Source organism: Columba livia, chromosome 11 (genome assembly GCF_036013475.1).
Source record: "Columba livia isolate bColLiv1 breed racing homer chromosome 11, bColLiv1.pat.W.v2, whole genome shotgun sequence".
Lineage (NCBI taxonomy): Eukaryota > Metazoa > Chordata > Aves > Columbiformes > Columbidae > Columba > Columba livia.
In genome coordinates, this window is record NC_088612.1 from 5,865,966 (window position 1) to 5,879,244 (window position 13,279).

At 44.7% G+C, this 13,279-nt stretch overlaps 1 protein-coding gene across 4 annotated transcripts in view; it reads right to left on the minus strand.

Annotated features, from left to right (window-relative positions):
- The window catches only part of LOC135580557 (uncharacterized), a 153,928-nt gene that overhangs the window by 18,632 nt on the left and 122,017 nt on the right, over positions 1-13,279 (minus strand). The window contains exons 1-3 of one of the 4 annotated variants that reach the window (XR_010475349.1): positions 3,902-5,085; positions 3,620-3,717; positions 2,644-2,758 (exon numbers count right to left, since the gene is read on the minus strand). Coding sequence is in view for 2 of the 4 variants with exons in the window: in XM_065076586.1 (XP_064932658.1) it covers positions 2,644-2,758; positions 3,620-4,036 (532 nt within the window). In the remaining 2 variants the exon portion in view is untranslated. Of the gene's footprint in view, positions 1-2,643; positions 5,086-13,279 lie in introns of those variants that run through there. The other 3 variants (XM_065076586.1, XR_010475348.1, XM_065076587.1) reach the window with 3 other exon arrangements.

Genomic DNA, 13,279 nt, shown 5'->3' on the forward strand with positions numbered 1-13,279 from the left:
CAAACCCAAGCAACTATGGGTGAGCAGAAGAAGAATATCAGAGAGACAACACTGGGCAGGACTGAATTCACCCTGAAGCAGGGGAGGAGAGAACATCCACAGTTGGGTTGCCCATGTGTAAGCTGCTCCCCTCCCTGTTTTCCAGGTGTAGTAGGAACACTGAGCAGGTGATAAATGAGCACCCAGCAACCACATTAAGTGACTCACCAACACCTGCAGACATTATCACAGGACACAGGAGCCCAGGACACTTCTAAGGCTGTGACACAGTCCTCAGTGAAGACAGCTTTGCCTTGGTTTTGAAGACTAAACATTGCTACCCTCCTTGGGCTGGGAAGGGGGTCGCACTCAGATCTTTAAAAGGAATGAGGAAACAGCAGCAATGTCTGACTTGTCTTTTTTTGCTAATGAGCTATTAGAAGTTGGTTTTGAGCAATACTCTTTGCCCTCATTATAACTGTGTTCCCATAAGCTCTGCCTGTTGTAATGAGGAGAAATCTGGACTGATGCACAGTTTTAATGAGATACAGTGTAGATGTAAAACAGAAGGACTAACATCTGAAGCAAGACCTCAAAGTGGGGTAACAGAAACAGGTAGACGATTTACCTCAACAGAGAAACCTGGGTAGGGGAAGTGGAAACAACAATTTCCATGTCATAGGCAGAACAGATATAACCTGCCCCTCAAAGTTGAATGTGAATTCAAGAGATGATATCTAAAAGGACATCGTTCACCAAGGGGAAAGGAGGGAAGCTCAGAAGAGATCCAGCAGTTAATGACATCTAGGATTTGAACGGTGAGAGGAAGAGCTTGCTGTCGACAACACCAATGAGAAAGGAAACAGACAGCAGAACATTTCTTTTGTTCTTGTCTCACATCTTTTCACAAAAATTAAAAGGGCAGTTTTCACAGCTGGTGAAGGACTTTTCCCCCCCGCCCCGCTTTGCTCTGCCATCTGATGCTGTCTCCACTTTGAAAACAGCAAATTTATGCCTGAAGCTGAACGGGTAAAAATTGGACTCTGTTGCCTGTGGGTATTTTGCCATGAAGAGCAGCAGGATCTGATGAGATATTTCATCCAGATCAAATCAGAGAATATTCAACAATGTCTGTGTTTTTGCAGGAGGCTCTTCTGAGCAGTGAGAGGGAGCCAGGGCTCAGCTGGGTGCATCCCAGGATGTTCCAGACAGTCAGTGCTATGAGGGGGAGAGAATATTTTGGGTATATTTTAGCCTGCATTCTCTGAATCCAATGTGCCAGAGTGAGATCCCCAGTCTGAACCCTGAGGGGAGGATTTCTTCACCATGCAACTATGTTATGTCTTGTGGTGCTAAGAAGCAGGGGTAAAACCTGTGTGAGTTCCCACCTTTTCAACAAATCTCTGTCTGACAGTGCTCTGCCAGTGCACAATCCTGTCCTCTCATCTGTGTTAGCTTTGGGTTTCTCCTAGAAAGACCAGTAGCGAAACATTCACTAAGAGTGAATGTCACGAAGAGTTCCCATCAAACACCAGTACAGGTCATTGGTCTGGAGACAAGTAGGGAAAAAATCCACATTCTTTCAGGGGTAACTGGGGCTCTTTTCTGGACCTGGATTTACATCAGGGCAGTGCTTTTCCTTCCTCCTTCTGCTTTGTACCTGCTCAGACTTGGGCCTGCTGTTTCGAGCTGTTGCATAAACATATTCAGGTGGGGAGTGCTGCAGTGGCCATGGTTAGAAGTTAAGTCTTACAGCCATAAAGACTAGAGATTTCTGATATTATCTCCGATTAAATTTTAAACATGGCAAATACTGATATGGCTGGCTCAGCGTCTCAGTGCTGACTGGCTCGTTCAGAATCTGGCTATGACTCAAAATGGTTTAGTCACTATGTGTGTCCCTGAGAAGGTTTCTGTCCTAGGATGACCATGGGCTTTAGAAAATCCCATGCGTGGAGGGTTTTTTTTTTCCCCTAAAAGTGCTCTCATTTCCCTGACTGTACTAAAATATGGCCAGATTTCTGTAGGTTCTCATTAGGAGACAGAAAGCATAAACATTAAATGCAGGCTGCTTTCTGCAGTCCTTGGCCAGCTGCAGCTCTCAGTCCCCAAAGCTGTTGTGGTGCATTTCCCAGCCTCTCTGTCTCCTGGGGCTCACTCCTCAGTAAGAATTGCTCTGCTGTGACAGTGTCTCTCATTTTGCAATAGAACAGCCAACATGATGTTTTCACATGAAGAGGAGTGCACTGTCCCTCGATGCAGCTTTTGGGAAATCCAGGATTGCTGTGTTCTATTTTTGATCATTAAATATCAAGGATTCAAAGCTGAACAGTTCTGAAGGGTTTTGTTATTGCAGATGCTGTTGGTTTGGGATGTTAAATTTTGCTCTGCTTTCCAGCTTCCCACCTGGAATGAGTTAGAGGAAGCAGACAATGAGAATGCTGCTTTTTACTAATTTTCTCCTCATTAGCAGTTATCAGAACAGCCGCTGGCAGAAAATAGGTGCATACACTGGCGTTGGTGCATACATGCCACAGAGTATGTGTAATGAGGGAGAGAGCTTGCATGTGGAAAATACAACATCGACTGTGCTGTACGACCCAGGAATATGTGGCATCCACTGCCAATGTGAGCTGAAGTGCCCTTGCCCCTGTGCCAAATTACCTTTACCGGTGTCCTGATCCCCTTGCAGATGCACTGGGATGGCATTTTTCAGCTCTTGCAGCATGGTCTGTGTGTTGGTACCCAGTTTTGGAGCACTTCTGCTCTCGGCAAGAAGCTGTTAAAAATAAAGGGGTAGTTAGGAGGGGGAATATATCACCTAATTGATTAGCTCCGTGAGTCACAGAGATGCCAGCCTGTCAAAGAGTAAATCACTGAAGCTGTCTTTGATGTCTCCTTTGGTCAAGGACACACCAGCCTGCTGTGAATGTTGTCTTTCCTTTAATGTGTTTTCTCTCCTTCTCTCTCTCTTTCAGACTTGTGCATGTGCATGCAAGGATTTTTTTTCCACTGGATGCCTGCAGCTGCTGTGCCTCGTATTTTGATTCCTTCAGCAATTACTAGCTAAGCAGGGTTGGGTAGGACAGGCCTGCAGAGGAGAGATTACTAAGGAATGGGAAATGCAAGGAGAGGTATTACAGACCCCCAAGGGAACTTGCTTCCTCCCACTACAGAGCTTTCACTTACTTTGAAAAATACACCCCACTGCAAATAATCTTTCTGGAGGTAAAGGGGACCTACAGTTAATCCCATCTTGTGGTACCATCAGTCGCTGGAGGAGAGGGCAAATGCAAGGGGGGTGTCTGCTGGCAGAAAGACGTGGTCTTTTTGCATGATCTAGAGAGCTGTTGGTTGTTTTTTTCCCATTTCCACCATGGCTGGAGATTCACTAGCAATCATGTAGTGCTGAAAGACTATAATAAAAAGCTAAGTGATGATGCGGTTTTTGTGATGGAATTTCAGCACTCCCAACAGGAGCTGAAGGCAGAAGCCACATGCAAAGGAAAAAAAAAAAAAAAAGTACTATTCAGACAAAACAGAAGAAGTTAACCAAATTCCTCTGAATTTCAAGTCTGAGCTAGTTCCAAACCTTCAGAAACTGTTATAAGGCACATCTGATCTGGCTGCCAATACACACCACATCTCCTATCACGTGCCATCTCGGATGGAAGAGTACTCCCCAGGAATGTACTGCTTTTCCTTGGTTTCTTGCCAATGCCACCTGTCCGGCTCCATCTAGGTAAAGCAATAGAGCGATAGTGAGTGTTGGCTCCGACAGCGAGTCGGATCCGGGCCAGGCTGGGAGATGGCCTGTTAGAAGCTGTCGCTCGCTTGGCTGGGTTGGTTGTGTGGTGCTGGGAGAGGGTTCAGCAGTTGAAGGCTTCTGCCAAGATTTTCTGCATGACAGCACCCTCCTTACCTCAGTCTGTGGCCGGACTGAGCTTCTTTCCACGCTTCCCAAGAGCGAGTCTGTAAAGGAAAGGAGATCTGACATTTCCAGGCTGTTCTTCTTGGAGGTCCCTGCAAATACAAGCTGTTCCCTGTCCGAATGCATGCAGGCTGTGTGTTAACAGCAGACAGGTACGGGCCACACAGATGGAGAGTGTGGGGGTCTGGTGGTAGCTTCCTTCCTCAGAAGGTGGTCTGACCCTAAAAATGCTCATGGGAGTCTTGCAAGCAGAGGATGGTGCTCCGAGAACATACCTTGCTGTCATTCTCTCTCACTCCACCTCCTTGAAAAGCAACTTTGAAATGTCACCTTGAAATGAACCTTTGAAACGAACCTTGAAATGTCACCACTCAGCAGGCTCAGGACAAGCCCAAAGTGTCAAAACAAATGAAACTGCTCAAGGGTTGAAACAACAACAAAGGTATTAGTAAAGAAGGGTGAGATAAGGAGTAATGGTTCAAGGATGCTTTATGCTAAATGCACTAAAATGCATTGTCTAGTTCTTATTTCAGGCTATTGTACTTGCCTGTTTCTGTCTTCCAGGCTGAGCTCATTGCCACAAATGTTGCTTGTGTAAAAGTTTCCTAATTGCAGCCAAGTCAGTCCATCAGTTGGTCCTTGGTAAAGTACCTGGATGGACATTTGAGTCTCAGGTAACATTTCTTGTCCTTGTAACAATTGCTGCAGCTTCTTTTTCTGAAGCATCTTTCATTTACTGAGAGCTTTCTTGAACTGTGAAGACCAGCACATGCACACACGCTTGTAGTTAATACACCTCACTCTTCCTGCTCTCCCTTCTCTTTGTCTTGAGCTCATTACTTTAGAGGACACTGAACACATGTTCCAGCCTGAAATCACCCATGGACATGTGTTTCTGGGGGTCACTGCTTTCCAAGAGACCTAGAAATACCAGTCCTTGGAAATGGCATGTGGAAACACTCTGAGTGATTCCCTTTTCATTCCTTGTCTCCATTTTGCACTGTTAGGTTTAAATCCACTTCACCTATGCCATGCTCGTCCTGCATTGCTCTAAATTCCTCCACAAAATGACAGTCAGTATCTATTCAAATGCTCCATATGGCAAACCCGTTATCATAATCAAATAAATGTGTAATTTTCTCCTCCTCTCCTCTCCTCTCCTCTCCTCTCCTCTCCTCTCCTCTCCTCTCCTCTCCTCTCCTCTCCTCTCCTCTCCTCTCCTCTCCTCTCCTCTCCTCTCCTCTCCTCTCCTCTCCTCTCCTCTCCTCTCCTCTCCTCTCCTCTCCTCTCCTCTCCTCTCCTCTCCTCTCCTCTCCTCTCCTCTCCTCTCCTCTCCTCTCCTCTCCCCAAAAGTATATGATAGGTTGTTAGATTTATCTTTCTATAAAACAAGCCATGGTATGAGGTACAATAAAGATATACAGAGAGGTGATGAGCCATCTTTTTGTCACCTCTGAATTCCAACTGACTTCCAAGATATGCATATCTTAAGCCATCATTAAGAACAGGCATGTTAATCCCTCTTAAAATCTTAGCTGTCAAAGCAGAGGTGACCACTAGTGGCTTTTGAAGGGCATAATACTGTTGAACTTCACAGGAATGTGACTTGCTGTGATCTTCTTGCGTATCTTTAGTGAGAACCCCCCTGACAGGATGCTAATGGCTGGACTCATCAACTGGAGAAGAGAAGATTACTAGAAATGTAGAGATGATGGTTTAACATTACAGCGTATCTGTAAGTTCTTTATCTTGGACTTGAGATTTTAAAGATCATCTCAAAGGTAATCAATGGCACTTTAGTACTCTTTGAAGCTTTTATTCACAACACTTCCATGGTACTTTGTGCAACATTGACTTTACTATTTTCCTTCAGTTTTAAACAAAATTACTGCAGACCTGCATTTAAGATGCTGTAAATGTGGTGATCTGTCAGCATCATTCATGCAGAGTTGGGGCTCCCTTTCTGCAGTAAAATCTGGGGTTATCATTACATTTTCGTATGCTTTAGGGCATCAATGGACTAATTGTTTAACTTCGTGCTTGCCACTTTGGGAATGGATGCTCTGCATCATAAAAGAACACAACAGGATTGGCACTGACATACCAGAGAGGTACAATGCAGGAAAGTAAAATTGATGTAACGCTAAAATAAACTGGGCTCCAAGGCTCTGAGGGGCAATATTGTAAATGCTAAGTGAATGAGGGCTGGATGTTCAAACAACTTCTTTAAAAATGCAAAAGCAATTTCCTAATTTTAAGTCTGCACATATATTTAGGGGTTGATTTGGGACCTTACACAGGCTTTTTTTTTTTTTTTTTAAACACAGCTTCAATCTCACACATCCATGTGAGCTAATCAGTGTAAGAAACAGCTGTGTTGGTTCAGCCTGTAATATCCTTCACGATAAAGAAGTGCTGTCACAAGCTACCTGTAAGAGATATCAGTCACATTCCTTGGTGTAATACTGCAAGCACCCAGCTAGAATGCTGGTGAAAGTGGTGTGAAAGCCAATTTAGAACAGAATAAAATAGCTATGTGCAAGGTCTTTGAAGAAGAGACTGTAAATGTGCAACATGAAACAGGGAAATTGTTTTAGCTTTCCTAAGATTCTAAGCCGTATTTCATTTGCTCTGCTATCATAGCTATCACAGCAGTAAGAACATTATAAAACCTTGCAGAAGTAGTTGAGAAGGCTTCTTATACCACGACACCTAAAGACTCACTATTCATAATTCCAAAAAACCCACAGCATCCCAAGAAATCCACCACCCTTTGTGTTCCATTCCAGAATCTGCCATTCAGGTTTTTGCCATTCACCTCACCTAACCCACTCTGCAATGCTTAATAACCTCTTGATTTCTCTATATGGAAAAAGTCAAAGGTGCTTATACCTCATGGATACAAACTGGAAGGCTGCACCTTTAAAAATACATAAAAAAGTAAATGTAGGGATGTCAAACCCATTTTCACCAGGGGCCACATCAGCCTCGTGGTTGCCTTCAAAGGTGGCCCCTGATGAAAATGAGTTCGATGCCCCTGGTTTAATGTATTCATAGACCCGGGAGATGCCATGAATCTCTCATTCCTCCATATCTTATATTCAGCCAAGCTCTTTCCTGCAGCTGCTACTGTGCAGGCCATTCTCCTTGCAGCTCAAAAGGCTGGAGTCAACCTCACTTCAAAGGAAAGCTTCTTCCCAAGCACAGCCTTGTGACCCACCTGCAGGGAAGACCAGGAAGAGTTCACGGATCACCACCCTGAACTCAAACATGGCCCAGGCTGGACATGGCTACACCATTCCCTCTGACTGGGAGCACTAAAAGTTTGGCATGAGGCGTGAAATGATTAACCAGGCTGCCACTATGTAAAAAATGATAGAATGTGCCTGAGCAGAACATCTGTCAGCGACGTGGCAGCTGGCAGAGCCTGACAAGGATTTTCTGGAGAGAAATGGGGCGTAACTTCCTAATGGGGAGCTGCGGTGCTGAGCTGCGTGGGAGGGCGATGGAAGCATGTGTGAGCGAGCGTGTTACTCGCTGAAGAGCCAGAAGAACAAGTGCCCTGAGGAACCTCATTTGGGAGGGCAGACGTGAGTGCTGCAGTGTGAGAGAGGAGATATGGATGAGTGCAGGAGCATGTGTGCTCAGCAGGGTGATTTCTCATGGCCCAAGCAATGCTCTCTAATTGCCCAGACGCTCTTCCTACCCTGGCTCTGTCAGCAAAGCATGATCCCAGACTTCTTTCCTTGCAGACATTTTTCTTGTATGTGCAGAGGTCTAACTCCAGGTCTTTTAACAATGGAGACCTGGAGCAAGCTGAAGGTTCCATTGTGGGACCAAGCTCTTGTCTTGGTGGTCTTGCTGCAAATGGGGCTGAGCAGCCTAGTCCATGAGCAGGTATCCAGGACCTGATCCAGCAGAAGGCAAGAGCTTTTGAGACCAAATACCATCCAGTGTGGTGTGGGGAGATGTAGGTCTGATACTGCTCTCCTCTCCATACTCTTACTGCTTTCAAAGAAGCTGTATTTGACCTTCCCCAGAAGCAGACTTGGGTGGCCCATCACCAGCTTGCTCCTTGGTTCCTTACAAGAATACACTTCTCCCAAAACTGAGCTCAGTTGTAGGTTGGGAAAAGACACAGACACATGTATGCAGGAGGGCACTACAGAGCCCTGGGAGCTCCCGTTGATGGCACCGGGAGGTGAGGCTGGAGGAGGGACTGATACTGGAGGGGGGTGAACAAGAAGAGGCTGAAATTGACTTTAAGAGAGAGCAGGTTTGTAGGTGCTGAGGAGAGATGTTTGAAGCGAGAGCTTCAGGGATGAGACAGTCTGTGGATGTCACCCTGGTTGCAAAAGCTCTTTATAAATACAACAGGGATCCAGCTCACCTTTTTAATGCTTTGGCACCGTGTCACGGTAACTCCTTATGTGCACACAGACATATCCGCAACCCCACTTTCTTCTTTCACCCAATAATACAAAGGTTAAGAAATGAAGTAATTAATTTCCCCATCATTACCACTGCCATCCTGCAGATACTTCTGCTGGCTTTTGAATTTAGCAGTACTTGGAAAGTATTTTCACTTTTTTCACTAAGAGATGCCAGGCACTGAGATTTTTATCCATGATGCAGGTCACTAGAAATGGTTAATCAGCCAGGGGTACATATTGTTTAAGAGCATGAGTGTGGGAGTGAGACAATAACAGAACAGAGCTGGACTCGACTTCTTTGCATTCTCCCTCACGCTCCTTTTGGAGGGTGTTTCAGGGACAGGCTGTGAGGAATGCACACTATCTAATCTGCATGTATAATGTAAATATGCACATTTTTATTTGCTGTCTCCATCTGCAGGGAACTTGCTGGCATCAGAACAGCCATGTGGTTTCACAGCAATGTTTTCTTGTAAAAGGAAAGGAGGCAGCTTAGCAAGACTGTTCGCTCTCTGCTTCATGTGCACATTGTGCATATAGGTGCACAAAGTTTGTCCTACTCACACCTTCACATGTTTGGTCTTTGGCCTCTCAGCACCCTGGAAAAAAAAAGGCTGGATCAGGCTCCTTACAGGGAGCTGGTTCGTTGACTGAGCTGAAAAATCAGTGTGGAGGGAATTAAAAAAATTGCACTTGGCCAGCTTTAAATGATCATTTAAAACAATTTGTCTAGCAAAGCAGAAAGTTAAATAATTAATCTTTAGGATAGGACAAATAGTTTTCATCTTTTGGAACAGACAAAATTAAATGGAGGCAAATTCAAGAATGCTAAGCATTTCAGCATGACGAAATCAAAATGTTTCATCTGAGATTGTCAAAATAAAACATCTAGGTTGTATGTTTTTCAGGTTTTCTTACCTGTTTGCATTTGATGCAAATTGAGTAATTTGCAGATTGATTAAAGCAGCCTGATTCTGCATTTTGGCCTAAAAAAAAAGAATTCCCATCAAGAGCTGTTACCCAGCTCCATTGTGGCCTTCTGAACAATGCTCATTACACTGGCTGGGGAGCAGCAGCAGCAGCTGGAGTCGCTTTCCCGGCCATCAATAAATAGCTTGAAGCGCTTGAAGTCCTGGCTGCCCTGTAAATTATCTGTCTCCTGACTGGCTGAAACATCTGACTTTGCTCTGCAAAATGTTTTGGACTCAAGTCACTTCAAATCAGGGAGAGGTGTCACCAGGACCTAATGAAAAGTTCCTTCATAATGTCTTTCAGGAACATAGATCTGCCTTTCCATGGATTTTTTTTAAAGGCATGACTGACTCAAAAAGGTTTTTAATCTACTTTCCTTATTGTTCCATAGCATGCATGTGTATTTGTGCGAAGTATTTGTGTGTATGTGGTTGTGACAGTATAAATATTAATAGCACAAGGGTGAGAATACATGTGGCCCTCAAATGAGGTTATATAAACACACAGCTGCTGCGCTATTCGTAAATTTCTAAAGATACGTTTCTACCAAGAGTGTGAAAGTCAAATAAGTGTGAAGAGAGAAAGAGCACATATGCTTCATAAACTGCACAAGAAGCCTATCGGAATTACATGGTACAACTTAAATCCTGGTCCCCATGAGGTCAACTGGAGCTGTGTCACTGACATTGCGAGAATCAGGACTTGGCACAGGGCACTTGCTGTGATTTCCCTGGGTAAGGCAGCTTGAGCTACTGCAGAAACGAAGGTCACACTCCTACCACAGTAGCAAAAGTACTGATTCCTGGTGGCTCGCTGACATCTGAGCCTGATGGGGATGGTACAATAGTGTGGCAGATACATTTCCACCCCATGCAAAGCAACAGAAACTTCTAGGCTGATAGACCATTTTGGTCACACACCTTGGTTGACAGACAGTGCTCTTGACCAATGAAACACCTTGGTTGAGAGAAGTTCTGGACCACTACCATAAACGACCACAGCTCAAATTCAGCTAGGGTTTAAATGGAGTCCACTGGAGAGCCACATTGTGTTGGTCTTCCTTGGAGCAGTGGGTCTGCAGTTGAAGACTCTCCTCCTTAGGCTGGCCATCTAAGGAACATTCCTCAGGGACTGAGACACCTTGCTGACCTGGTAAGACATCTGAATGCTGTTGAGAGTCCTCACTTTGACACAGAGTGGGAAGACGTGCATTTTGAACCATCACTCTAGGAGTTTGGGATCTGATCCCCTTGAGTTCAAATCAGTTGTGTAGTAATTGAACTCCTAAGCAGTATCTGGACCTGTGTTGTGTAATGTTGTCAGAGTGCTGAATAATTCTGGATAAAACCCATTTGTAGTTGGTTTTCTGCTTAACAGTTCTGGTTAGAATAAGGTCTGTTTGGAGCTTTTTGCTTGCCTAAGTATACTTTTGGGGTGACTCTGTGACAAGTAGTGTAACACCCCACAGAAGAGACCCTCCAAACTTGCCTCCTGCAGACTCTGTTGATGGGAAAACAGGATCTGGATAGGGAAGCGCACAAGGACCACAGCAGCTCTGCCTTCACCTCCCTGCGTTCCCCTGAGCTCTGCTGGAGAGGGGCAGTGGTGGTGCATCAGCCAGGCCAATAAAAGAACATCGCTTGTGTGTTTTAAAGGGTGATGTGTTGACAATGTATTGGCCAGATCTGTGGACTGTCCCATAGTCCTGTTTGTGTGGCTTCAGCCTGCACTCGCGGTCTCCTCAGGCGGGTTTTGTAGTCACTGTCAGACTGCATTCGGGATCACAGGGGTTTCATCCCATGGACAAAGTGGAGCATGAAAGGAGATGTGTCAGAGGCAGGAAGGTTTCAGGCAAAACCAGGAATTGTTTGGCTAGTGAAATGTATTAAGAAATTAAAAAACCTCATTTTCTCAGACTCTTAAATTCTGAGGTGCAATATTGCATTTTTCCTACTGCAGAAGATGCTACTCGGACCTCAGTGGCAAGTCTAGGATTATTACTTGGGCTTACAGAATTACCTGGTCATGATAGCAACCTTGAATCAGGGGCATCTTCCAACGAGCCCATTCTCAGCCTGCTGCAATGGAACAAGTCCATGACCAACTCAGATAAAGTCCTGGCCACGTGGATCTTTGTTTGAACCTTTTCCACATTCTTTATCACTCCAGATTTGGTAAAAAGGTCGAAATAGGAGCAGCAGGTTGGGCTGTAAATGTGTACTGGGGTGTGCTGCACTCTAACCTCCCTAGGCGGGCAAAACCTTATACTGAAATGAGAATAAGAGCTTTTCAGGTAATTGAATTTTTGCTTCACTAGCAAGAATGCTTCTTTTCTGTGTTGTTTTTGACTGGTTATTTTCAAGCCAAAAGTAAAGGAAAAAAAGCATCTTGGTTTGAGCAAAACATTTCTTTTGTCCCTTTATAAGAGGTAACAGCTGGGTTTTGAGCACAGTTTTCAAAATAAAATGGAAGACAATTTCTAACCAAACTATATTTACAAAGGAAAGATCAAAATATTTTGTTCGAAAGTGATAAAATGAAACATTTAGATTCAAATAACAAATTCAATGTCAAGAAGTTGTTTCTAAATTCCCCCTCCAGCCTCTGAGAAGGATTCAGTGAAGCAAATATAATTTTGCAAAAAGTTGCTGTTACCAAATCTGCATTGCCCACTGAAAGAAAATAATCCCCAAATGTCTTTCTGATCTAAAAATTATTCCACTAATACAAGAGATCAGGCAGATGTTTCTTGGACACAGTGCAGAGCTGGTTTAGCTAAACTTTCAGCAAGTCACCCTTAGGCTTTACAGTAGCATCTCTGTTCAGTGATCACAAATCCCTTGTAATTTGGTACATAAAAATGTCCTACTAGTGCCATCATAGACGGAAGACAGTCACCTCATCTAGACTGCAGTATGAGAGCAACCTGGACTTGATTTATCCTACCTTTCTTTAAGATATTTGTATTTGTTCCAAACAGCAGTCTGGCTTTTGCTATATTTAACTTCAGTTAGGGGAGAAGGGCCTAAAGGGACTGATACAAATTTTATGGGAAGGTTTTGTGTTTTATGCCAAATGTTTCTTTCTTCCTTATGCAAAACATGAGTAAAAGAAAGAGATGGGGGAAACAGCGGTTTCCCAGACTAGTACAATTCTGCAAAAGAAGGAGCCACATGGGTTTTGCAGAGGAGGACTGGGGATGAGCCAGAAAGCCATGGCAGATGTTGGTCTCCTAGTCTGTGGGGTGGAGGGAGCACCACTGGCCATCGATCAGCAGCAAGCCCTTCTCCGGCTCTGAAATACACTGGCTATGGCTGCGAAAAGCCTGGTGATGGAACTATGGGCACACAGAGAAAATAACTAATCTCTCAGTATCCTCTAACTCATGCATCATCATAGACACCTCATTACCTTGCCTGGGTCAGGATTTGAGATTGAAGGAAGGATCTGCTGCCTGAACTACACTGGCTGATCCGCAGGTGACTGAGTGACACTGGCAGAACTGCTTTTCTCAGCTGCCTCATTGCCCTCAACACTGTTCTTCAGACATGTACTTAGCTCAGCTGGACAGCCTGGCCTGACGCACCCCCTCCATCATTATCCAGACAGGGATTTGGAAAGCTGCTCAAAATGCCCGTGATTGTGCAGGCGTTAGGTGGTAATTTGCTGGCTGGGGCCTGGCATTGCAGTCGGCAGGACAGCAGACGATCGGCAGAGACAGCGGCTCACCTGGGGCAGGAGAAGGGTGTATGTGTGTGCATGCTCCCCCTTTGCCTTCTCGTTATTGTTCCCTGGGTTGCTCCTTTCTGCACTGGAGAGCAGTCCATGGCAAAGCAGGGTCACTAAACTCTTTCCTCCAGCATGGTCCAAATACACTTGACAGAGGAAATAATTTATCTCGTAGGTGAACTCAAGAGCTCCTGAGGGTGAAGGCTTTGCCTAGTTTTAGATGTCTAAACATCTG